Here is a 24,753-nt window from a genome sequence, read left to right as displayed (position 1 = left end):
CTAGATGAGGTGTGCACCACACAAACGGATGCAGTAGTGTAGAAAAATTACTGAACGTGCCGCGGTGTCGAAAGATTACTCGGTTTGACTTTGAGAAAGTTAAGACGAGCTACATTTCAGCATAGAGGGAGTACATTATTGTTAGGTAGAAAGGGGAACATACAATTTACAGTGTGAACATTCGTAATAAACAGATCTGTAGGTTACATAGCCACACCTGGGATACGGAAGCCGGTGAAGGGATATAGTCTCCCCGGCATAACGGCCATCTTTGTGGCCCGCCTTGATTTGAGGTGGACCATATAGGAATCGCTAGATGAGTGCACAAAGATGACATTGGTGCCCTCCACGAAGCCACTCACATATATCCAACGAGGCTTCAACGGTGTTGGGAGAGCATCATCCGGGAGCAGCGTCTCGAGCTCGATGGTCGTGCTTCGAACCCACCTCGGAAATCCGTGGGCATCTACTTCCAATAACGACCACAGATTGATGCTAGACCCCTCTACATCGACGAAACTCAGGAGACCATCCTCTGCCCTGATGATGACGATGCAGGCGCCATTGCGACTGGCCGGCGTGGGGATCATGGACAGTTTCTGGGTACTCAGTTGGCACTGGAGGGTGAAATCCCTCCCGCAGCTGAAGTAGAGCGCGTCTCCCACGAGAACGCTGGGCATCATGTCGACCCAAACGAAGCCGCGGTGATGAGCTAGCAACGGTGGCCTTGCTCCAGGCTCCAGACTCCGACGAGTAGACGCGGGCAGAGGTGGCGTTCTTCACGTTCGAGGCAGAGGCGACGAAGACCACGCGGAACGGGCCCCCATGGCGGCAGCAGTCGACGTGGTCGCAACCTTCGGCGGCGCAGAGGACGGCCGCGTTGAACTCGCGGCCGGCGTGTTTCGGCAAGGTGGGCAGGTGGCAGTGCTCGTCGGTGACGGGGTTCCACACCACCAGGTCCACGGTGGTTCCCCCGGCGTCGGGGCTTGAGGCGGCGAATAGGACGCGGCCGTGGCGGCAGTCGAGCACGAGCCAGTCGGAGAAATCGCGGACCGCGGGACGGTGGGCGGCGGTGGAGGTGGAGACGAAGCGAGAGGAGTAGGGGTCGTCCCCTTTGAGCACCTGGAGGTATCCCAGCAGCGGAGCCGTCCCGTGGAGCGCGCGGTAGTTGCGTCCGAAGGCCGGGTCGGAGAGGAGGCCACGCCATGACTTGCAGACGAGGGAGGCGCGGGCGAGGGACGTGGCGTCGTCCGGCCGTACGCGGAGAAGGATCTCGCCGACGAGGTCGTCCACCAGCGACGTCCTCGGTGGCGCCATTGTTGCTGCTGCGGTGGTGGAGGCGGGCGTTCGACGGCGGCGAGGGCTTGTTGGGCGCGCGACAGATTGATGGTGAAAGGAAGGAGAGGGTCCGGTTGAACCACGTTTGCTTAGGAGGATCTGACATGTAGACCGAGTCGAAGTTGAAAACCAATACAGACCGATTCCGGAAAGAAAACAGCTTCACTTAGTAAAAAATTGCCTTAATTAATTATGTCAATTGCTTTAATAAAAAAAGAAGGAAAGTGCTGGGCGTCCCCCGGGGGATCTGATTCCCCAGCCCCCGGGTCCCCAGCCGTCGGATCAATCATCTGGACGGTCAGATCTACATGTAGCAAAAAACCACCTCCCGGCAGCAAAAAATCAACCCCGGCAGCAACTTCATGTAGCAAAAAACGGTTCGCTCATGAAATAAAAGAAAAAGTCTGAACTCGCCGGAGTCTCACCGGAGACCTCGCCGGAGTCTCGCCGGAGACCTCGCCGGAGATCCCGTAGCAAAATAAAAAAGCTATTGTAGTAAAAATGAATATCATCGAAAACGTCGACGAGGAACTCGTCGGAGAACTCACCGGAGACCCCAGTAGCAAATACATTTTGCAATTGTAGCAATACCGTAAAAATGTTGTAGCAAAAATATTATTCCTAGGTTGCAAATCCGCATAATGGAGACCTCGTCGGAGATATCAACGGAGACCTCGCCGGAAATCTTGTAGCAAAATATTTATCCCTTTTTAGCAACATTGCAGAATAGTTGTAGCAAAAAAAAAAAGTCTACCATCTCCGATCCCGGCTGGTAGCAACGTCAAACAGCATCAATAGCATACTCGACTATGGAGGGTTGCAAAATTGGCCAACATTTGCAGCATCGCTGCTCGTGATTGTGTGTGACTTGGTGGCAAGCATCCTATCGAAGATCATCCCAGCTCTGCCGCCATGGTAGCACCTGTGGTAGCCTTTTGCAGCCTCCCTGCCGAGCAAGCTCACGGAGGCTGGGGCGAAGAGGCAAGGTTCCCTTGGGGCTCGGCGGAGGACGGCGACGTTGAGGCGCGGCGGAGGCCTACGGGGTTGGATGTGTGGCGGAGGGGATCCATGGTACGCGGTGGCGGGCATCCTTGCTGCGCTCGCCGGCGGCCGAGATGGCGGCGGGGAGCCTTGGCGCCGGAATGGGAGCCTGAGATTCGGCGGCAGGGTCGTGGTAGCGCCGGCGGCAGGGTCGTGGTAGCGCCCGACGGCTGACGAGATCGAGGGCATTCAGCCGTAGGGAGGTGCGGGGCGACACGGAAGAGAAACAGCAGGCAGTGGTCCACGACCGTGCTGCTACTCCCGGACGGTAGCCGGAGCTCGGCCTCGCCGCGTGGCAGCGGGAGCCTATGGTAGCGCGGCGGCGAGATCTCGGGCGTGCGGCCAAGGTATCCATGGGGACCGGCGATGGGGTGTGCGGTGGTTGGGCGACGGCGATGGGGAGAGGCACCGGTGTCCGGCGCAAGCGCTGCGCCTCCGGCGAGGTCGCCCATGGAGTTGGGGGTTGGGGCAGCGTTGCTCTGTCTCGCGTGCAGAAAGGTAGGCTCATGGGGAAGAAAGGAGATCGACGGGAAGCGATAAGGTGGGGCCCATAGGACACGCGTCCTGCGCTGCGTGCGGGGGATGGGAGGACGCGATCCCCCGGGGGAATCAAATCGTTTTCCAAAAAAGAAGCTACTACAGTAACTGGAATTTTGAATTCCGATTCCTGGCACATCAAAGTTATGTTTTTTTTGAAATGGGAAAAAAAACCCCATCCTCTGCATCGATTGAATACAGTTTTTTATTGCATTATTAAAGTACAGACATGCACAAAAGTTTTATAGATCACGAGTCACTCAATGTCTCCATAAAAACTAGTCAAAAGAAAAAGAACGAAAGCACAAGGCGCCACAAGATCTTCATGTGAGTCGTCTCTCAGAACGCCAACCGCACCGGTTGTATATATCCCGTGCTACCGTCGCTAAACGGTTGCACCCAATATCCATGTCCTTACGCATATCCTCCGGCTGTAAATAGAACCATGTATGGATCTAGTGGGTAGCTAAGGGAATAACCTGCATAAAAGATGGGAAATTTTTACTGTTAAAGAGAAAATCATTGGGGACCGTCCATATAGCTCAGAATAAGGCCCACACCCCCAACTCTAATATATTCCTTATCTTTCTTTGGAACTCCATTTAGCCAATTACCAAACGTATTCATGACATTGGTTGGTGGAAAATATTAAAAGTCATGTAAACAATACGCCATACTATTTTAACAAAAGGACATGAAAGGAAAAGATGTTGTATTGTCTCATCTTGATCACAAAAACAACATTTAGAGCAATCCTGCCAATTTCTTTTTTTCAGATTATCCTTAGTAAGAATTATCTTCTTGTGAAGGAACCACATAAAAATTCTGATTTTAAGTAGAACTTTAATCTTCCAAATATATTTCTTTAAGAAAACAGTATGACCATCAAGTAAATCAAGGCACATAGACTTGACAGTAAAAGCGCTAGATGAAGTGAGTTTCCATCAAAATTTATCATCTCTATCACACAACTAAATTCTCATAAGTCTCATAACTAGATGAGCCCATCTATCCCATTGATCCCCCGATAAAGACCTTCTAAACCCAATGTTTAATGGGTTGAGGCCATAACATGAGCCAATCTCATGTTAGTATGATTAGCTATACGATATAACGATGGGTATTGATCACAAAGCGGTCTATCCCCTAGCCAGGAATCTTCCCAAAAACGAGTATTCTGTCCATTTCTTATCTCCATCGATCCTCTTATAAAAAATCATCTTTGACATTCATCAACCCTTTCCAAAATGGAGAGTCCGTCGGTTTTGCTGAAACCTGGGATAAGGTTTTTGATTTTAAATACTCCATATTCGCTCGACTGTTCTTACACTTGTTTTCAGTAGATTAGCTACAAGTTCTTGTCTTTTGGTTGTACCTCTGTGCCTTTGTCTTTACTGAGTGCTTCCAATGCAAGATAAACTCCAAATTTATGATCATCTGGCATGTTTCTCTTTCGCTTAGCTGCAAAATGATGAAACTATGTTAGATGCAGCTGCTGTATAACAATATGCATTTCTGTGATATGCAGGTAGAAACTCAAGCAAAATGAGCATATTTTAGCAAGCATCACAGAATCGCTGGGGTTGGGATTCACTGTATACTAGGAGAAAATCATTGGGTGCATGGAAGGGTGATTTACTTAAGTATTAAGATTAATGTGCATCTGTTTCAACTTCCAGTATGAATATTTTTCAAAGTTCAGAGACGTGTGTGCATAAGTTAGTTACTAGCACATACTTATACACACTACAGGGAATAGGTTTACATATACTCCAATATAATTTCGCATTATTTCTAGCCTCAGGGCTCCCTATGTTAAGTTAGCACATGCTCATACACACTACATGGAGTATAACTAGATTCACTAGGCATTTTATCTCCCAACCAACAGTTTTGAACTCGTGTTGTTGCAGTACTAATGGGAGTAATTTTCTTGTGCAGCAGTCTGGGTACCTGATCCGGATGAGGATGAAGATCCGGAGGCGGAGGAGGAAGAAGATGATCCAGAGGTGGAAGAAGATGATCCAGAGGCGGAGGAAGAAGATCCGGAGGCAGAGGAGGAAGAAGATGATCCAAAGGTGGAAGAAGATGATCCGGAGGCGGAGGACGAAGAACTTGATGCCTCCATCATTGACGGAGGAGTTGGATGGAGGAGGCGCTGGCGTGGACGAGCTTGCGTGGAGGAGGAGCTGGCCGGAGGCGCGGAGGCAATCTTGGCCGGAGGTGCTGCGGTGAAGTACTCCGGAGGAACTGACCGAAGGAACTGGCTGGAGGAGTAGGAGCCGGACGGAGGAGGGAGGAGGAAGCGTGGAGGAGCTCGTGATCTGGCAGGATGAGCTGCTGGCGTGGAGGAGCGAGCGAGCTGGGATCCGGAGCTGGCTCCTCCTCCGGCCATGGCGTGAGCTGGGGTAGATCGGCCAGGACGTGAGCCGGAGACACACCATCAGATGTGCAACATCCCGGACGTGAGCTGGAGAATGATTGTGGAGGGCGGCCTGGGCGATCGGGAGAGGAGTCGAGCTGGGCGGCCTGGGCGATCGGGAGAGGAGTCGAGCTGGGCGGCCTGGGCGATCGGGAGAGGAGGCGAGCTGAGCGATCGCTTGCTGTTTTTGAATTTTAAATTTAGATCGGGGGAGGAGGCGAGCAGAGCGATCGCTTGCTGGCGTTGTGTATCTTTTTAGTATTCTAGAAGGGGTTAATTGTAAAACGTGATTAGAATATGACTTTCGACTCTTTTTTTGGATCGAAGGGAGTACTTATTTTGTAGGAGTTCTCGCCACACCCCTTGTTCATTCATAAGTTTAAACAACCATTTGCTAAGTAAACTCTTCTTCTTTAATTCCAACACCTCAATTCCTAGTACAACAATTTTATTACTTTTTGCAATTATGATAAAACTATTTTGCTTTCATCTGATTTAACATTGCATTAGCAAAACTCCTGGATTTTGCAGGTAAGCTGCATTAGCTTCCAGGTCCAATACCTCCTTACAGTCAAGATCAACATACCACATCAGAACAGAACATCACACTAGGTATAGGCAGAATGGACATCATAGTTGCGCTAAAGGAAGATAAACATTTTTGGTTTCAACTTTACACAAAAACCATAGCTTGGACATCATCTCAGAGCAGCTGGCTTGATGGATCTTTCATATATATACTTATACATAGGCATATAGATTCTGGCCACATCCTAGTAGCTTATACTGTACTACATATGTACACCCAAGTTACAAGTAGTCTTTTCGTCGTCATACTGTACGCTAAGGGTCTGTATTGGCGTCCTGGGGCAGCGCTTTTCATCCAATTCAGTATCGATTCTCTGATCGCTTTGTATTTCTTCGGCTCCTCCAGCGCGTTCTCGCTGCCTGTATTTGATTGGAGCAAAGCAGAACTCCATGCGGCATCGCCGTGCTCCTCGATCATGACCCTCTGAACCAAAGGTTCTTGAGGAACCGGGGGTGGAGCTGCGATTGACGGCCGGCTTTCCCTGATGCCTCGACCATCCCGAACATGCACACAAGAGCACTGATGGTTGCAGATGCCATCTTGAGCATGCGCACAAGCCCTGCAATATTTTTTAGTTTTGCTTATATATGAATCAATATGGGTGAATATCAGAAAAATGGAAAGAGAAGTAAATACAATGTTTGGGAAGGAGTCACCAAACTATGGATAATTTGGGCAACATGAATAGCATAAAATTGCTCATTTCTCTATAGACATTGAATTTTAAAAAAAAGGGTATAAATGCATAGTAATAACCATACCCCAACATTATTAATTTAACATAACATTTAAATCAGTTAATGTCAAATAAGTTATAAAGCAGCAAAGAACTAATATAGCAGCTGCTTGCTTAGCTGAATAGCTTTCATTTGATACAAAGAACAACTAATATAGCAGCAAACATAATATAGCGAGTGGTTTATCCTACAAAAAGTAACCTTCAAGATAAATTATTCATTCCAAACCTACAATTTTGCCAACAATATTCTATAGTTAGCATTCACAATCACATCCCAATAAATTATAAGAGTATTAAGAAAAATAAATGAATGAAAAGGATAACCTGCAAAGAAATTAGGACATGGCTTATCAGAAACAATATTTAGCTCCTACGTGCCATATGAGCCCTTGATTTACATACTGTTTTGCAAATAGAATATGGGCAGGGATCAGACAAGTAGTTTTAAACTAATTGACCTTCGCTATATTGCACATGGTCGGCTAGCTTATTTCGATCACACAGAAGACAAGATGTGTTTAGTCCGTTGAAAGAACCATCAAAGTACAGAACTATCTGTGCTATATATTGCCAATTAATATGAGGGAATTTTTTTTTCCTAAGTTCTGACTTGTACAAAAACATAAATATAAACAAATATGTATCCACTGAACATCTGAGCTAGCAGTGTTAATCAAACATGGCGCCTTCTCATTTAGAAAATACCAATAAAAGAATTGAACAACTTTGCAGCTCCAGTTGAACATGACTATAGAAGTGCAATAAACAAGTTGATAGAGTCCGCACACCGAGACTAGATCATATGGAAATTTATACGTTACTATCATGTATGCAATGTACATGTCACATATATATGAAACATAATAGCCGACAGTTGTTCTCCACACAATACATGTAAGCAAGTACGCTTACAGGAAGAATAAAAATAAGCAAACCATATCAAATAAGAAACTAGGGAATAATGAGAAGCGAATGAACTAGGGGAAACTTGAAGATGTACTAAGTCTCTAGTAAGTGGTATCATTTTAACGACAGTGTACTAATGAGTAATCATCTCTTCTTCTCTATTCAGCCTTCAGAGGATGGTTTCATTACAAACATATAGTAGGAAATAACCCAGATACATAAAAATGTCAGAACATCTAAAACAAGATTATATTTCAGTGAAATACACACTATAAATCAGAAGCTCTCATGCATATGCTAATGTGACATGCATCAGACAGAAACCACAAGAAACAGTGTGGAAACATTAACATGGCACAGGCACAGTGTCGGAAATCATATATGCTTCAAAATAAAGAGATTAGGAAAGAGTACCTGTCAAGTTGATCAATGATGATGTTTTTATAAGCTCCCACGCAAATGCTGTTTTCCCGTTTATCTACCCGGTCCATGATAAAGAAAAACGTCAACAGCCCTACTGAAAACAACATCCACAATAGCTCCGCAACACATACAATGGTCAATACCACTCATGCATGAATTACCTTAAACTCAATGACGATGGCAATATGCTGTTATCGTGATCTTTATGACCATGCTATAGGTCTGATCCACACTGTACACGGAGGACGAACATAATACCACCACAAAAGCCCATTTATCATGAAGAGATGTTCCACCACTAAATGATTCGAAGTGTCAAACTGAACTATGTATTTTAGTGAAACTTTTTTTATTTTGTTGTTTTAATACAATTTTTTGTGGATCATTTTAGTTGTTGATTGATTATCTGCATTAATAATTTATTGGGTTGGGCAAGGTCGAACAGAATATAGGGAGTGGTTTATCCTACAAAGACTAAATTTCTACATAAATTATTCCACACCTACAATGTGGCCAACAATACTCAGTCATTAGCATTCACAATATCTGCGTATGAGCTGTAGCAAGAAACGATAAGCTGTAGCAAGAAACGATATTCAGCTCCTATGTTCCTTATGAGCTCTTGATTTAGGTATTGGTCTGCAAATAGGATATGGGCAGGGAACAGACAAGTAGTTTTGAACTAACTGGCCTTCACTATCTGCGAGCGGTCGGCTAGCTTTCGATCATAGAGGACAAGATGTGTTCAGTCCCTTGAAAGAACCATGAAAGTACAGAACCATCTGGCATAGATTGCCAATTAATATAGGGAAAGAGCTGTCCTGAGTTCTGACTTGTATAACGTAAATACAGGCAAATATGTGGCCACTGACCTTCTGAACTAGCACAGTCAAGCAAACATGACGCCTTCTTAATTAGAAAATACCAATATAGAAACTTAACAACTTTGGAGCTCTAGTTGATATAACTATATAAGTGCAATAAAAAAGTTGATATATCTGAATAAGCATTCAAAAATAATAGTATTTCCTTCTTATATTAAGGCATTCGTCTTTTGTAGTGTACCTAAACTAAACAAAGTTCTTGTTTTCTGTTTCTTTTCTTTGGATAGGTTAACATTTTAGACATCTATTATCGTTCATGAAGATAACACATGGTAGTCGTAGATGCCATCACTCTGTGTTTACTAAGAGATTTAGCACTGGGGAGATGCAATAGTCCAGTTTGCCTACAGGATGTCAGGATTGGGAAACATTAAACGATGCAGTTTGAAACTGAATAATTGTGCTTTTGTCGTAATGTTGCAACCTCTGCCAATGGATACCGTGTTTATATGTTTCTACCATGTATGCAATGTACACATTACATCTATCCGAAACATAATAGCCAAAAGTTCTTCTCCACACAATACAAGTAAGCAACTACAGGAGGAAAAATAACCAGACCAACAATATAGCAAATAAGAAACTATGGAATACTGAGAAGTGAAGGAACTAGGGGAAAACTTGAAGATGCTAGTACTAAGTCTGTAGACGTGGTTTCGTTTTGAATGAAGGGGCACAGAAATGAGTAATCATCCCTTCTTCTCTAGTCATCCTTCAGACTACAGAGGATGGTTTCATTTGAAACATAGTACGAAATAACCCAAATAAAAAGGGATGTTGGCACATTTAGATAAGAATATATTGCAGCGAAAGACACATTAAAATATTACAGATATAACAAACTATCTGTCAATATATTGCTAACTTGTGTGAGGAATAAGTTCTGACTCGTGTAACCTACTAAGAAACTTTGGCTTAATCCAAGGGACAGCAAACATGCTAATATACCTAAATGAGTATTGAAAGAATACCATTTTCTATGCAATCTGAACTAACTACTGCATCTTTGATTTGTATTCACGTGCGTTGATATTAATTATCATTATAGCTCACACATGGTAAATTCCATTGCACCAAGAGATGCCCTGTAGAATTTCAGGGTTTTAAAACCCTACGCCATGCAGTTTCTTCACAAATACAGAATGGTTCTAGAATAGCTAAAAATTATGTCTAGTAAAACCCTACATAGTGGTTCAGTACAATATAGGCATATGACTGACATAACCGCCTTAATGGTATTTCACATCTAAGGAATGGCGATATCACCTGATCTAACTAAAAATAAAACTAAAGGACTGCCCTGTCCCTGCCAGCTAATTTTTAAGACAAGACATTTCTTTGCTATTGAGCCACTGCATCACACATGGATAAACCAAAAGCTCTCATGACCATGCTAATGCTACAAGCATCAGACTGGCATAGGCACAATATCGCAAATCCTATATGTTTCCTAAGAAAAACGTCAACAACCCTACTGAAAGCAACAGCATGGTAGCTTCGCAACATGTGAACAACGGTCAATACGACTCATGAATGGATACCGTAACTCAACGGCAATAGCAATCTGCTGTTACCGTGATCTTACAACTATTCTATGGTTCAGCATTGACACCAATGAGGTACTTTATCCCGCAGGTTTACAGTATAGTGGCTGGGAAGTCTAATCCACACTGTACACGAAGAACGAACATAATACCACCACAAAAGCCTAGCTATCCTGAAGTGCTGTTCCACCACTAAATGATTCAAAGACCCTAGAGTCGTCTCACCACAATATCCCATGTATGCCATCTTCAAACACCACGACAAATTCCTGCCTCACTCAGAACACCTTGTGTTTGTCATGCACTTGAAGCACTGTCTCTTGGTCCCTCGCAAATAGAAGCTGCTTTAATTCCTGCAGAAAAGCCAAGAAAATGAAAATAACATCAGCTATGTGACGGTACAATTTTCCCTCAATAGACATTATGAACCACAACACCAACAAATCGCTGCTAACCCAAGAAAAGCTAACTCGTCAGCTTCTCCAGGTAACAGTTGCCATGCCACCAAATCATAAAAAGGAACAAATCGCTGCTAATCCAACAAACGTCATCTACAAGCCCAACCCTCACCGCCCTAGGTAAAAATCACTAAGAGGAAGATGGGCCTGTACTAATGGAAACACCTCTCTAGCTTGACCACATATAGATCATTGTCTAGATGAACAGGGCACCACAAACAGATGCGTCATGTCCAGATTTGACAGAAGCTGAGGCGCAAACAGTTTAAGCTTGGTACGTTGTGTACATTTGCACATTGTTGCCTAGAAAGTGGAAACATATAATTTAAAGCATGCACATTAGTAATAAACATATCAGGAAGAGAAAGTTGGGCATACCCGGAATGCCGAAGCCAGTGAAGGGATATAGTCTCCCCCACTTAATGGCCATCTTTGTGACCTGCCTTGATTTGAGTTGGACCATATAGACATAACCAGATGAATGCACAAAGATGACATCAGTGCCCTCCACGAAGCCACTGACATATATCCAACGAGATTTTACTGGGAGAACATCATCAGGGAGCAGCGTCTCGAGCTCGATGGTCCTGCTTTGAACCCACCTCGGAATTCCGTGAGCATCCACTTCCCTTGACCACAAATAGATGCTAGACCTGTCAATATCAACGAGTTTCAGCAGCGCGTCTTCCGCCTTCATGATGACTATGCATGCACCATTGAAACGGGCCGGTGTGGCGATCACCGATAGTTGCTGGGCACTTAGTTGGTACTCAAGGATGTGTTTCCTCCCGCAGCTGAAGTAGAGTGCATCTCCCACAAGGACGCTGGGCATCATGTCGACACAAATATACCGTTCCTCGAGCTCGAGGTGGTGATGAACAGAGGTGGTCTCGCTCCATGCGCCGGACTCTGACAAGTAGAGGCGGGCAGAAGTGACGGTCTCCATGTACGAGGTAGAGGTGGCGACGAAGACCACACGGAACGGCCCCCCGTGGCAGTCGATGTGGTCGCAACCTTCCGCGGCGCAGAGCACGGCCGCATTGCAGTCGTGCCTGGCGCCTGCCGGCAGCAAGGTCCGAGGTGGCTTGGGCAGGCGGCGCTCCTCGTTGGTGATGGGGTTCCACACGACCAGGTCCATGGCTCCCTCGGCGTCGGGGCTTGATGTGGCGAATAGGGCGCGGCCGTGGCGGCAGTCGAGCACGAGCCACCCGGGGAAATCGCGGCCTGCGGGACGGAGAGCGGAGGTGGAGACGCAGCGAGAGAAGTAGGGTTCGTCACCCTTCAAGACGTGGATGTATCCCAGCAGCGGAGGCGGCCCGTGGAGCTCGCGATAGCGGCTTCGGAAGGCGGGGCCGGAGAGGATCCGACGCCAGGTCTTGCAGACGAGGGAGGCGCGGGCGAGGCACGCGGAGTCTTCCGGCGGTATGCGGAGGAGGATCTCGCCGATGAGGTCGTACGCCAGCGTCCGCGGCGGCGCCATGGTTGCTGCTGCGGTGGAGGTGGACGGCGGCGGCGGCGCTGCTTGTGTTCTGCGGAGGCGGCGAGGGTTTGGGTGCGCGTCAGCAGAGATGGTTGAACGGGTTCGGTTTAACCAGCTCTGCTTAGGAGGATCTGCCATGTGGGACCACGTAGCAGATCACAACCTGTACAAATACAGATATACAGATTGATGCCGTACGCCTAAAAAAGATTGATTTACTCCTTCGAACCAAATTACTTGTTACAGATTTAATGAATCTAGATTGATTTTAAGCAACGTTTTGCCTAAATTTGCCATATAATTTTCGAAGTAACTCGGATTGGAGGGAGTAATAGATTCTGTCAAAAAAAATTGCTTTAACAAACAAGTTACAGCAGGTACTCTGAATTCTGATTCCTGGCACATCAAAATTATGCAAGAATTTTATTATTTCTTGCAATTATGACAAAAATTACTTTACTTCTGACTGATTCAACATTTCGTGACTGAAACCCCTGGATTTTACTGGGATTCCAGGTCCTCTACCTCCTTACAGTCAAGATAAACATACCACATCAGACTAGAACATCACACTTTGTACAGGTAGAATGAACATCGTGGTTGGACTAAAAACAGTTTGATTGAGCAGCTAAACATAACAGTTTTCAACTTTACACAAAACCCATAACTGGGTCTTCATCTCAGAGCAGCTGGATGGATGGATATTTCATGTATATGTCACGCTACTTATACATATAGATTCTGGCCACATCCTAGCAGCTACAAGCTACTAAGGTATGGGCATAAGCTTATAGTACATATGTACACACACACACGTCTTTTCATCATCATACTGTACGCTAAGGATCTCCATTGACGGGTTTCTCCCCTGTCTCGGGATCCTGGGGCAGAACTTTCGTCCGATTCAGTATCGATTCTCTGATCGCCTTGTATTTCTTCAGCTCCTCCAGCGCGTCCGCTGCAGTCTTTGACTGGATCAAAGCAGGACTCGATGCAACATCGCCATGTTCCCCGGTCATGACCCTCTGAACCGAAGATTCTTGGGGAACTGGGGGAGGAGCTGTGATGGATGGCCGGCCTTCCCTGAGGCCCGGGGCCGTCTTGAGCATTCGCACAAGAGCTCCAATGGTTGCAGCTGGAGTCCTCATCACCGAGCCTCCGGTGTCCTGGTTTGCCCCTTGGCATCCCCTATCCGAGATACAAGCCCTGGAATTTTTTTGAGAGTTCAGCTTATATGAATCAAGATATGTGAATATGTGAAGAATGGAAAGAGAAGTAAATCCACGGTGTCTAGGGAAGGAGGCACCAAACTATCGATAATGCGGACCTGCTCCCATGTACTCGTCGATTAACACGTTAACCGCTCATTTGTGCGTAGTCACTGAATAAAAAGGCGATGAATGCACAGACTTACCCCAAAGCATTATCAGGTTAACAGAACATTTAAATTACCTAATGTGGAATAGGTTCTATAACCTTCTTGCTTAGCAGAATAGCTTTCATTTGATAAAAAGAATAGCTAATACAGCAGCAAATAAAATATAGGGAGTGGTTTATCCTACAAAGACTAACTTTCCAGATAAATCATTCCACACCTACAATGTGGCCAACAATATTCAATCATTAGCATTCACAATCACATCCCAAGAAATCACAAGGGAATTAAAAAATTGAATGAAAAAGATAAATTGAAGCAAAATTACGACTTGGCTAGCCAGAAATGATATTTAGCTCCTATGTTCCATATGAGCTCTTGATTTAGGTATTGGTCTGCAAATAGGATATGGGCAAGGGAACAGGGGTTGGCCCATAATGGACGGACCTATGGTAGGATAGGTTTAAACTACCCAGTTTTACATGTTAGCTCCCAGCTAAGAACAAGATGAGTACCACGGCTTCTTTCCCAAAATCCATACAAAATGAGCAACAGTTGCTTACGATGTCTAGCCTCTTCCATCTTGCCTTCTCTGAATGGCTTCCCTCCCAGGTTAGGTACTTACGTAACACCCACACACAGCTCAAACTATCCATCCGACTGTTAGACAAGAAAATCTCCTATTGCACTTAGCCACTTATATCAATTAATAAAGAAAACTAAAGGCATCTTGTCTTTGATGCTGATCCAAAGTTTTCATGTGCAAGAACTAAAGGCATATTTAATTAATAACAAGAGAATTCAGAATAGAGCTAGCAGGAGAAAACTTGGAAATATTACAACTAAGTCTCTTGGAAATAGTTTCATTTTAACAAAGTGAACACTAGTATTCCCTGTATTCAACCTCCCAAGAAGATGGTTTCATTTAAAAAAAGGCAAGAACCCAGATAATTAAATATGCAGACATTTCTTAACTATAAATATTGCAAGTGCTCAGCTAGTTCATTTAGATCACAAAGAAAACAATGTGTGTTCAGTACACTGAAAGAACCATGAAAATACAGAACAATCTGCTGTATATTGCCAATTAATATGAGAAAACAAGCTGTCCTGAGTTCTGACTTGTATAACGCAAAAACAAGCAAATATGTTGCCACTGAGCATCTGAACTAGCACTGTCAAGCAAACATGACGCCTTCTTATGACGCCTTCTTTTCTTTTTCTTTTTTTTTCCTTTTCTGTTCTCTCCCTCTTAGGAGGCTTGTAAAACTCCCTATCTTTTCAATGCAATGAAACGCAAAAGTCTTTTGCGTTTTCTCGAAAAAAAATACCAATATAAACTTTGAACAAATTTGCAGCTTCAGTCGAATGTAACTATATAAATGCGATAAACAAGTTGATAGACCTGAATGAGCATTCAAAAGTAATAGTATTCCCTTCTTATCTTGGGACATTCAACTTTCTGCTTTTCTATGTCACCTGAACTAACTAAAGTTCTTGATTTCTGATTTATTTTCCCTTTAGATATGTTTACTTTTAAGACATCTATTATCCTTCCTAAAGCTAACACATCGTAGTGGTAGTGGCCATCACTCTGTATTTACTAAGAGATTTAGCACTGGGAAGATGCAATTAACCAAGTGTGCCTTACAGGATATCAGGATTGGGAAACATTATACAATGCAGTTTAAAAATGAACAATTGTTAGCACTGGGAAGATGCAATTAACCAAGTTTTAAGACATCTATTATCCTTCCTAAAGCTAACACATCGTAGTGGTAGTGGCCATCACTCTGTATTTACTAAGAGATTTAGCACTGGGAAGATGCAATTAACCAAGTTTGCCTTACAGGATATCAGGATTGGGAAACATTATACAATGCAGTTTAAAAATGAACAATTGTTAGCACGGACCTTATTTTCAGTCTAAAAACACTAGCAGTAGGGCGCTTTATTTTCCAGTTGTTAGCACAGACTTTGGACGCTGGGGGCCTTGTGCATGTGTTTCGTTATCATGATGGTAATGAAATTTGATCCCTTTGTGGGTCGCTTGGAAAAAAATGAACAATTGCGCAATTGTCGTACAGTTGCTGCTTTGAAGGTCACATAAATATAAGATGGTTCACTAAATATTATGGAATTATCTTTGTTTTTAAATCACAAGCCACCAGACTAACAATCTAACATAAACATCTTAGTGGCATTTCACAACTACAGGATTGTGCTAACTAACATAAAATAAAGGACGCCCTGTAATTACTAGATTGGGATAAGATACATTTTATTGCAATTGAGCTACTATTTTTTGATACAAATATCTATACTCAGACAGACAACTCAGGTTTTAGCATGTGCAATTGTGCATGCAGAGGGAATCATACATAAACTACAAGCAATAACGTTAACACTTAGTGCTTCGCACAATATCAAAAACCATATATGGTTTCGCAAAGGAGACTGACATTACCTATTAAGTTGATCAATGATGATATCTCTATCTTCCCATGCAAATGCCAACTCCCGCTCATCCAGTTCATCCGTGATAAAAAGTTTGCTTGAGGTCCGAGTCAACTTCAGTCCATGAAAATATCCCAGATCATCTTTACCAAAAGATAATACCTACATCAATGACAAACCCAGAAAACTCATCAGAAAAAAAAAACAGGTGGATCCAAAAGGAGAACCTCATAATGAAACTTGTTTGCTTTAGTAAGCTACACATATAGCTTGAAAAGGTTAAAAAACTATGTGATTACCTTTTGCGGGGCCTTGTTTTTCTCAAATTCAGCAAATCTGACCAAATCCTTCCTTGTGTTTGAGTTACCATCAGGAGATGGTGTCAGGTAATTTTGAGATGACTGGTGCTTACCCTTCAAAGATGGAGATGGGGGCAGCCCACTGCCTCCTCCACCACCCCTTACAGTGGGAATAACTACAGGAGCACTCTCATATCGGAACAAAGGATTTTTTGGGTAGGTAGCTGGAGGGGAATGCGATGGTGATGGTGACAGGGGTGGGGATGGATAGCATTCTTCATATCCTGTGGTTTTTTTCTTCCCAGTGCTATGTGGAGGATGTTCATGCAAAAGCGCACGTGGCTGTAGGCGTCCACCGGGTTCTGAATTCATGGAAGCAGGAGATGGCGATGCTGATGGTCTAGCTCCATGCTCGATGCTCCAACTGTGGCGTCTGGCCATTGCAGCAGAAGGAGGTGCAATGCCATCGGAAGGCAGTGAACTGAAGTTCCTGAGGAAGTCTGTCGTGGGACTCCCAACGTAATCCATTATAAGCTCGGTTGGCATGGGTGTGGTTCGCTCAGGTGCAGCCACAACCTCCAGCACTGGCACATAAGAAACTGACAAGCTCAGGCAGCCAAACAGAGTCTCAATTGGAGCAAATGTGTAGTGCCTCATCTCAGCATCCTCTGCCCGAGTGAAGGGCTCGACAAATGATGATATCTTGTGAGACAGGTTCAGTGGACGGATTCTCCCAGATGAATTCAGCTCCCTGAAGAGATTGTAGGCTGGCAAGAGCCTGACAACCAGATGCAGCGACCTGAATAACACTGTTGAGCCCTTGTATGTACTCCTGTACAGGCTGTGATCCTCAGCCGAGCTGTGCCTAGCCTTCCTGCTGTGGCTCTTGCTGCCACTTCCAGACTTGCTGGTTTCATACTGTATCACCCATCTCTCTATGATCTTGCCACCCTCAGTACTGGTGGTGTTGGTGCTTTCACGGTGCATCATCACAATATCAATAACCAATGGCTCAAGATTGCTCTGTCTCCACAGATCGAAGTTCTCAAGTGCGGCTGGACAGTCCCTGAGCGCGAGGTTGAACCACCGGTCACGTGGCTGGCTGCCAGACAGAGGTGAAGACGGCGGCGAAGGCCGCGTGAAGCTGCGTGATGATTCGTATGGCGAGCGTGACTCCAGGATGATGTGGAGGCTCTTGGCGAAGAACTCGGTAATCACCTGCTCCACCATGGGCGGCTCTGAGGAAGTGGTGGCCATAGTTATGTAGTTGGGGGATGAAGCCAAAAGCAAGGAGTTGGTCAAATTTGGAGCTACTGGAGGGCAAGAAACCGATGTAAAGTGACAAAAATTAGAACAGTTGATGATTCTGGGTTCTATCCAGCAAAAGGCTGGCCGACAAAATTCACGGATTCTGGGTGCTCTAGGATTTCGATTTGGTTCCTTGGAGCAAGAGAGTGAAGCTACCAGATCAAATCCGACGAAATCGGAGGGCTCTCAAAACAGAGCATGAACCCTAAACTAAACCCATCAAGAACTGAAGAACGAGAAAAGGTCGCACCTTGAAACCGCACAAAAAAACGCAGCTTTTTACCCCGATTCCCCACGCAACAAGCCTAGAAAAACACCAATTTCGTGGGGGGGTAACCACAAAGAAACTAAGAAAGACAAAAAAAAAAGTTTCGACTTGAACGGAAGAACCCTAGCAAAATCCCTAAAAAGCTAAGGGAGTGAGCTCGTGGAATCCCGATTCGAGCCCAAGAAAGCGGAAGGGGAGCCGCATTGGAAGCGAACCCCTGTTGTCTCGTGGCGGATCGGAGCGGGGGGCGGGGCCTAGTGGTGGCCGACCACGAGGAGTCGCGGCGGAGGAACTAGAAGTGAACTTCATGAGTCCATGAAGGAAGAGGGGATAAAACAGAGGAGATCACCACAAGGGAACTGTTTTAATTTGTTTACTTTTTTTTCGTCCTATAGACGACATTTTCTCCTCGCTTTGTTGCTTTACCTTTTTTTCTAGTCTTCTGCTATCACCATGTTTCGTCTAATAAGTGCTCTTGCTTTTCCTTTGCCTATTTGACAATTCAAATTTCTTCTTCTGAAACCAGCAAATAAAATAAACGGACATTTGTTCAGCTCTATCCAATTTTGTACCATGGCCGCGCACCAAACCACGACAAGCACCACAACTCGATCCTCCGGCATCCGTCACCCTTAGAGCATCTCGTCGCCGGTGTCATGCTCCATTAGAGGAGTGTAGTTTTTTTTTTTTTTTGACACTGGAAATAAACTTCTATTAACCAGAGAGCACAGCCTGATCGCTGGCTACAAGAACTTGAGCAAAACCTGGAGCATATCCCGGCCATACGGCTTGGGGATTATACTCCAGCTTAGCCCCGTGCATCGCCAAAGCGTTTGCAACCACATTACAAGCCCTTGGGCTAAAGGAGAAAGAAATACTAGTAAACTTAGCCAAACAAAAGGCTCTAATCTCCTTGAACAGGATACCATTCACCGAGAGGTCCAGATCAGTACAGGTAACAGCCTTGATGAGCATGGATGCATTAGATTCCACTTCAACATTATCAATGCCCCAATCAGACAACAGCTGAATGGTCTTGAAGCAGGCGATGGCTTCAGTATAAAGAGCATCATTTGCCTTATCAATCTTCCCCGCAGCCGAGCCCAAAACCTGCCCCTTACAATCACGCAGCACAAAGCCCCAGCCACCCATATTTGACAAAGCAAAGAAACTCCCATCAATGTTGGCTTTGAGCCGGTCACCCTCAGGAGGCTTCCACCTTTTCTTGATTTGTACCTGGGCTTGTGGGCGAGGTACACAGAACTGGCCATACTCCTGGACACATCGCTTCACCTGGAGAGTAACCCCTTCACAGCTTAGCTTAGCATTTTCAGCATTGATTTTGTTCCGATGTTTCCACCACTCCCACAACACAGCAATACAGGTAATCTTCTTACTCTGCTCAAGTTTGAAGACTTGAGTCAGCATCCCCTTCGGACCCTCACCAAGGAGCAAGGCATGTCGAGTCTCCTCCAGCCCCATGTTCCTCCAAATCTGCTTCACCCCTTTGCATTTAAGAAACAAATGAGCCCCATCCTCATTTAGCCTACCACAGACCAAGCAGAGAGGGTCAATGTCAATACCTTTCTTGGCAATGTTGCATCTATGGGGAATACTGTCATGAGCAATGCGCCACAAGAATTGCCGGACATTTGGGGGACACGGACAACTCCAAATGTCATTCCGGCAAAAAGACCCGGCTTCAGGAGCTTGTTGAACACCTGAGGAGCACCCCTTGTCATCAAGCAAAGTTCTATGAAGCCAATAAGCAGATTTCACGGAGAAGATCCCCTTCTGATTAAGGCGCCAAGCCCAACAGTCGTCGAGGTTACCTCTGACTGGCATTTGTAGCACATGAACAACATCAGCAGTCCAAAGACAGTCACGGACCAGCTCTTTGTCCCAATCACCAGAAACCGGGTTAATGAGGTCAGCCACTTGATCAACCAGATTGTTATGCTTTGGAGAGATCACATAGGGGCTGCCTTCACGAACAACCCATGGATCATGCCAAATATTGGTGGAAGCACCATTACCCACACGTTTAATCAGCCCCTCTTTCAACAACTCCACCCCTTTAAGAATACTCCGCCACGTATACGACATGCCAGCCTTAGGAGTGGCCCCAAGAACATCAGATTCTGGGAAATACTTTGCTTTCAAGACCCTTGCACATAGGGAGGAGGGATCCGTGAGGAGTCTCCACGCCTGCTTTGCCAACATGGCAATATTAAAAGAGTGCAAATCCTTATAACCCAAACCCCCAATCTTCTTGGAACGAACCAATTTCTCCCAACTCAGCCAATGGACCTTATTTGTGTCATCTTGTTGAGCCCACCAAAATCTGCACACCATTGAGCTCATTTGGTCACAGATCTCCTTGGTTATATCAAAACAGGACATAGCAAACAAAGGGATGGCCTGACCACACGCCTTGATTAAAATCTTTTTCCCCATTTTCGACAACCACTTCTCCATCCAACCCATAATCTTACTCCAAAGTCTGTCCTTGAGGTAATTGAAGACCTTTGTTTTTGATTTACCCACATGAACCGGCAGACCCAAGTATTTCTCGTTTGGAGCCTCCTTAGCAATACCCAGAGCGTCCATCATCTTTCGTTTATCTCTTTCCTTTGTGTTCTTACTGAAGTAGATAGACGATTTGTCTATATTCACAGTTTGGCCCGAACAGTTCTCATACAAAGCCAGGATATCACACAGGTGTTGAGCACTTTCCTCCGTGACCTTCAACAAGATAAGGGAGTCATCCGCAAATAACAGATGATTGAAACTTGGTGCGGCCTCCGCCACTTGTACTCCAGCCAAACGACCATCTTCATCTGCAGCATTGAGGAGACAGGAGAAGGCTTCACCACAAATCAGAAACAGGTAGGGCGATATTGGGTCACCTTGCCGCAGGCCCCTCTCCGGAATCACCTCCTCCGTCAGACTGCCATTTATTTTGAATCTGTATTTCACTGTGGAACAACACTTCATGATCAGCGCCGTCCATCTATCATCAAACCCCAGCTTCCTCATCATTTTTTCCAGGAAGCTCCACTCGACCCTATCGTACGCCTTGCTCATATCCAACTTCAGAGCAGCCACCCCCACCGAACCCGCCCTTTTATTATGCATATGGTGGGTAACCTCATACGCGAGTAGGATGTTGTCCGAGATGAGTCTTCCGGGAACAAACGCACTCTGATTTGGAGCAATCAAATCATCTAAAATTTCCTTGAGACGATTGGCCAACACTTTTGAGATCAATTTATACACCACATTACATAAGCTGATTGGCCTAAGATCCTTCATGGCCTCCGGCTTTTTCACTTTGGGAATAAGAGCCACCCAAGTGTCATTCCAGTCCTCCGGAATAGGACCACCATTCAACACAGCAAGCACCTCCTTAACCACCTGAGGTCCCACTATCTCCCAGTGCTTCTTGTAGAAAATAGATGGCATACCATCCGGCCCCGGGGCTTTTAGATCACCAATACAGTCCAGAGCCCGCATCACTTCCTCCTCCTGGAATTCCCGCAACAGTCCAGAGCCCGCATCACTTCCTCCTCCTGGAATTCCCGCAACAGAGGAGTGTAGTTGGATGTTGGGGGTGGATAGAGGGCGAACACATGTTCACCGGCCCTCCAAATCAGACAAATAGAGGACAAATTTGGATAAAATTTTGGGGCCTCTCTTGGAGATATTCTAAATCACCATCGAGCACTTACCCAAACTAAAAACATTTGATTGATCATTATGTCATCACCTTCTTGACCATCCATACATAAAGTACATTTTGTCGTAAACTTATAATAAATTGACTATGAGTTAATAGCTAACTATCCGAACTTCATTTTGATTATCTAGAATAATAGATAAAATACAAATGGTATGGTGGTGCTCCGATGGTCAGAGCCGGAGGCGATGGGTAGAGGTGTTGCTAGAACATCCATCAATAAAGACTGTATTTCCTGCAGGTTTGTCGATGTCAGACAAGACCACAGGTTTTTTTCCTCTTGCCATGGTGATGCTGAGGAGGGAGGATTAGATGATGTTTATGTGGTGTGAAAAATCTGTAGCAGGGGAGTTGTGAAGCTTATACCATGAGTGAATCAACGGCAATGATGTTTCTGCTTCCGTCTACGATGGTCAAAGGGCAACCTCTCTCACCTTGTTAGCTGCCGTGGCTTCTCTTGGTCGGCAATGGATGGATATCTTCAACCTTCAGCATGTTGTGTGAAGAAGGAGACCCCTTTGCTCCACTACAACTTATCCCAAGAGAACAAGTCCCTAGCGATGGTGTCGTCGGTTGTGTTGTGATGCTCTAGTTTGGTTTCAGTGGAAAAGGAGCTAGACGTGATTGCGTTTTTTATTTTAATTTCGGAGTCCATTGTGCAAAACAAGAGGACGTATTAAATTTTATGTTTCATGTGGTCCCATTTGAAATTGTAACTCCACGACGATAATATTATGAATGGATCTTGAGAAACTCCAAGATATGAGGTAAAATAGGGCAGCAGTTTTAGGATATTTTTTGGGGGTTAAAGGGCACGAAATTTAGGGCACAAGTTCCATATGATAAAATGGTGCTTCTGCTATTTTTTAGATGATGTAAATAAATAGGTTTGTACCAACACATTCAAACATTTAAACTTTGGCATAGTTTGACACTTTCAAGTTCATCCTACTCCTAAACGGAATCCTACTCCTCATTGAAACTATGCACGAGGGACTCCCAATCAAAACCATTGTAGAATGCATCGTCTTCTTCATACTTCACTGTCAAGGGGAAACCTCGCCTTCCTTCTTCTCCTCGACTTTCTTCCTCGTCGCTTCTCTCGCAGCATGGCACTCAAATATCACATGCACGATATCCAAATGCAAATGTGTGTATCTTGACATGGCAAGCTCATCGGCCTCGTGGGGCGGCTCTCCTATGAGCTAGGAACTTTGCCTCCTGTCAGCCCTCCACATCCGGGAAGTTGAGCTCACGCTCTGGCCGGACGAACCTCCACTTGATGGCATTGTATGCATAGGTGGGTTCCTCTTGCCAGTCAAATGTGTCAAACCACACCATCTCGCGGGTGCAGGTGATCTCCCCCTCGTAGCGGCCGGACTCCCGCAACCAAACTCGTGGTAGCCAACGGTGCTCTCAATGTGGCGGCAACACAGGGACATTGATAAGTCTCAAACGTATCTATAATTTCTTATGTTCCATGCTAGTTTTATGACAATACTCACATGTTTTATATACACTTTACATCATTTATATGCATTTTCCGGCACTAACCTATTAACGAGATGCCGAAGCGCCAGTTCCTGTTTTGTGCTGTTTTTGGTTTCAGAAATTCTACACAGGAAATATTCTCGGAATTGGACGAAACGAACGCCCAGGGTCTTATTTTTCCACGGAGCTTCCAGAAGACCGAAGAGGATACGAAGTGGGGCCACGAGGCGCCCTAACCATAGGGCGGCGCGGCCAAGGAGGGGCCCGCGCCGGCCTATGGTGTGGGGCCCCCGTGCCTCCTCCGACTCTGCCCTTCCGCCTACTTAAACTCTCTGTCGCGAAAACCATATTACCGAGAGCCACGATACGGAAAAAGTTCCAGAGACGCCGCCGCCGCCAATCCCATCTCGGGGGATTCAGGAGATCGCTTCCGGCACCCTGTCGGAGAGGGGAATCATCACCATGCCCGCCTCCGGATTGATGCGTGAGTAGTTCATCCTTGGACTATGGGTCCATAGCAGTAGCTAGATGGTTGTCTTCTCCTCTTGTGCTGTCATGTTTAGATCTTGTGACCTGCCTATCATGATCAAGATCATCTATTTGTAATGCTACATGTTACGTTTGTTGGGATCCGATGAATATTGAATACTATGTCAAGTTGATTATCAATCTATCATATATGTGTTGTTTATGTTCTTGCATGCTCTCCGTTGCTAGTAGAGGCTCTGGCCAAGTTGATACTTGTGACTCCAAGTGGGAGTATTTATGCTCGATAGTGGGTTCATGCCTCCATTGAATCTTGGACAGTGACAGAAAGTTCTAAGGTTGTGGATGTGTTGTTGCCACTAGGGATAAAACATCAATGCTTTGTCTAAGGATATTTGTGTTGATTACATTACACACCATACTTAATGCAATTGTCTGTTGTTTGCAACTTAATACTGGAAGGGGTGCGGATGCTAACCCGAAGGTGGAATTTTTAGGCATAGATGCATGATGGATAGCGGTCTATGTACTTTGTCGTAATGCCCTGATTAAATCTCATAGTAGTCATCATGATATGTATATGCATCTCTATTTGTCAATTGCCCAACTGTAATTTGTTCACCCAACATGCTATTTATCTTATTGGAGAGACACCACTAGTGAACTATGGATCCCGGTCCATTCTTTTACATCTGAAGTACAATCTACTGCAATCTCTGTTCTCTGTTGTTTTCTACAAGCAAACATCATTCTCCACACCATACGTTTAATCCTTTGTTTACAGCAAGCCGGTGAGATTGACAACCTCACTGTTAAGTTGGGGCAAAGTATTGTGATTGTGTTGTGCATGTTCCACGTTGGCGCCGGAATCCCTGGTGTTGCGCCGCACTACACTCCTTCACCAACAACCTTCACGTGGCCTTCATCTCCTACTGGTTCGATAACATTGGTTTCTTACTGAGGGAAAAC

At 45.1% G+C, this 24,753-nt stretch overlaps 2 protein-coding genes across 2 annotated transcripts; both read right to left on the bottom strand.

Annotated features, from left to right (window-relative positions):
* Positions 1–5,996: 5,996 nt before the first annotated feature.
* Positions 5,997–12,429, bottom strand: LOC127294259 (uncharacterized). Its single transcript, XM_051324039.2, has 2 exons — positions 11,260–12,429; positions 5,997–10,776 (listed from the first exon to the last, which is right to left on the bottom strand). Exons 1-2 carry the CDS (start codon positions 12,359–12,361, stop codon positions 10,721–10,723), a joined length of 1,158 nt encoding a protein of 385 aa, XP_051179999.1. The 5' UTR covers positions 12,362–12,429; the 3' UTR covers positions 5,997–10,720.
* Positions 12,430–12,961: 532 nt separating this feature from the next.
* Positions 12,962–18,427, bottom strand: LOC127294258 (autophagy-related protein 13b). The gene is made up of 3 exons (XM_051324038.2): positions 16,493–18,427; positions 16,204–16,355; positions 12,962–13,567 (listed from the first exon to the last, which is right to left on the bottom strand). The coding sequence occupies exons 1-3, from the start codon at positions 17,747–17,749 to the stop codon at positions 13,201–13,203; spliced, it is 1,776 nt and encodes a 591-aa protein (XP_051179998.1). The 5' UTR covers positions 17,750–18,427; the 3' UTR covers positions 12,962–13,200.
* Positions 18,428–24,753: the final 6,326 nt, after the last annotated feature.

This window comes from Lolium perenne, chromosome 4 (genome assembly GCF_019359855.2).
Source record: "Lolium perenne isolate Kyuss_39 chromosome 4, Kyuss_2.0, whole genome shotgun sequence".
NCBI lineage: Eukaryota > Viridiplantae > Streptophyta > Magnoliopsida > Poales > Poaceae > Lolium > Lolium perenne.
Note: the sequence above shows the minus strand (reverse complement) of the source record. Positions and strands in the feature narration are given on the sequence as shown.

What these genes read in the sequence shown, in the direction of transcription:
- LOC127294259 (XM_051324039.2), bottom strand. Translation starts at nt 12,361, where the DNA reads ATGGCGCCGCCGCGGACGCTGGCGTACGACCTCATCGGCGAGATCCTC. An exon ending in CACTGGCTTCGGCATTCCGG is followed by an intron (nt 10,777 to 11,259) that starts GTATGCCCAACT and finishes GCTTTTCTGCAG; the next exon opens with GAATTAAAGCAGCTTCTATT.
- LOC127294258 (XM_051324038.2), bottom strand. Translation starts at nt 17,749, where the DNA reads ATGGCCACCACTTCCTCAGAGCCGCCCATGGTGGAGCAGGTGATTACC. An exon ending in AAAACAAGGCCCCGCAAAAG is followed by an intron (nt 16,356 to 16,492) that starts GTAATCACATAG and finishes TCATTGATGTAG; the next exon opens with GTATTATCTTTTGGTAAAGA. An exon ending in ATCATTGATCAACTTAATAG is followed by an intron (nt 13,568 to 16,203) that starts GTAATGTCAGTC and finishes AAAAAATTCCAG; the next exon opens with GGCTTGTATCTCGGATAGGG.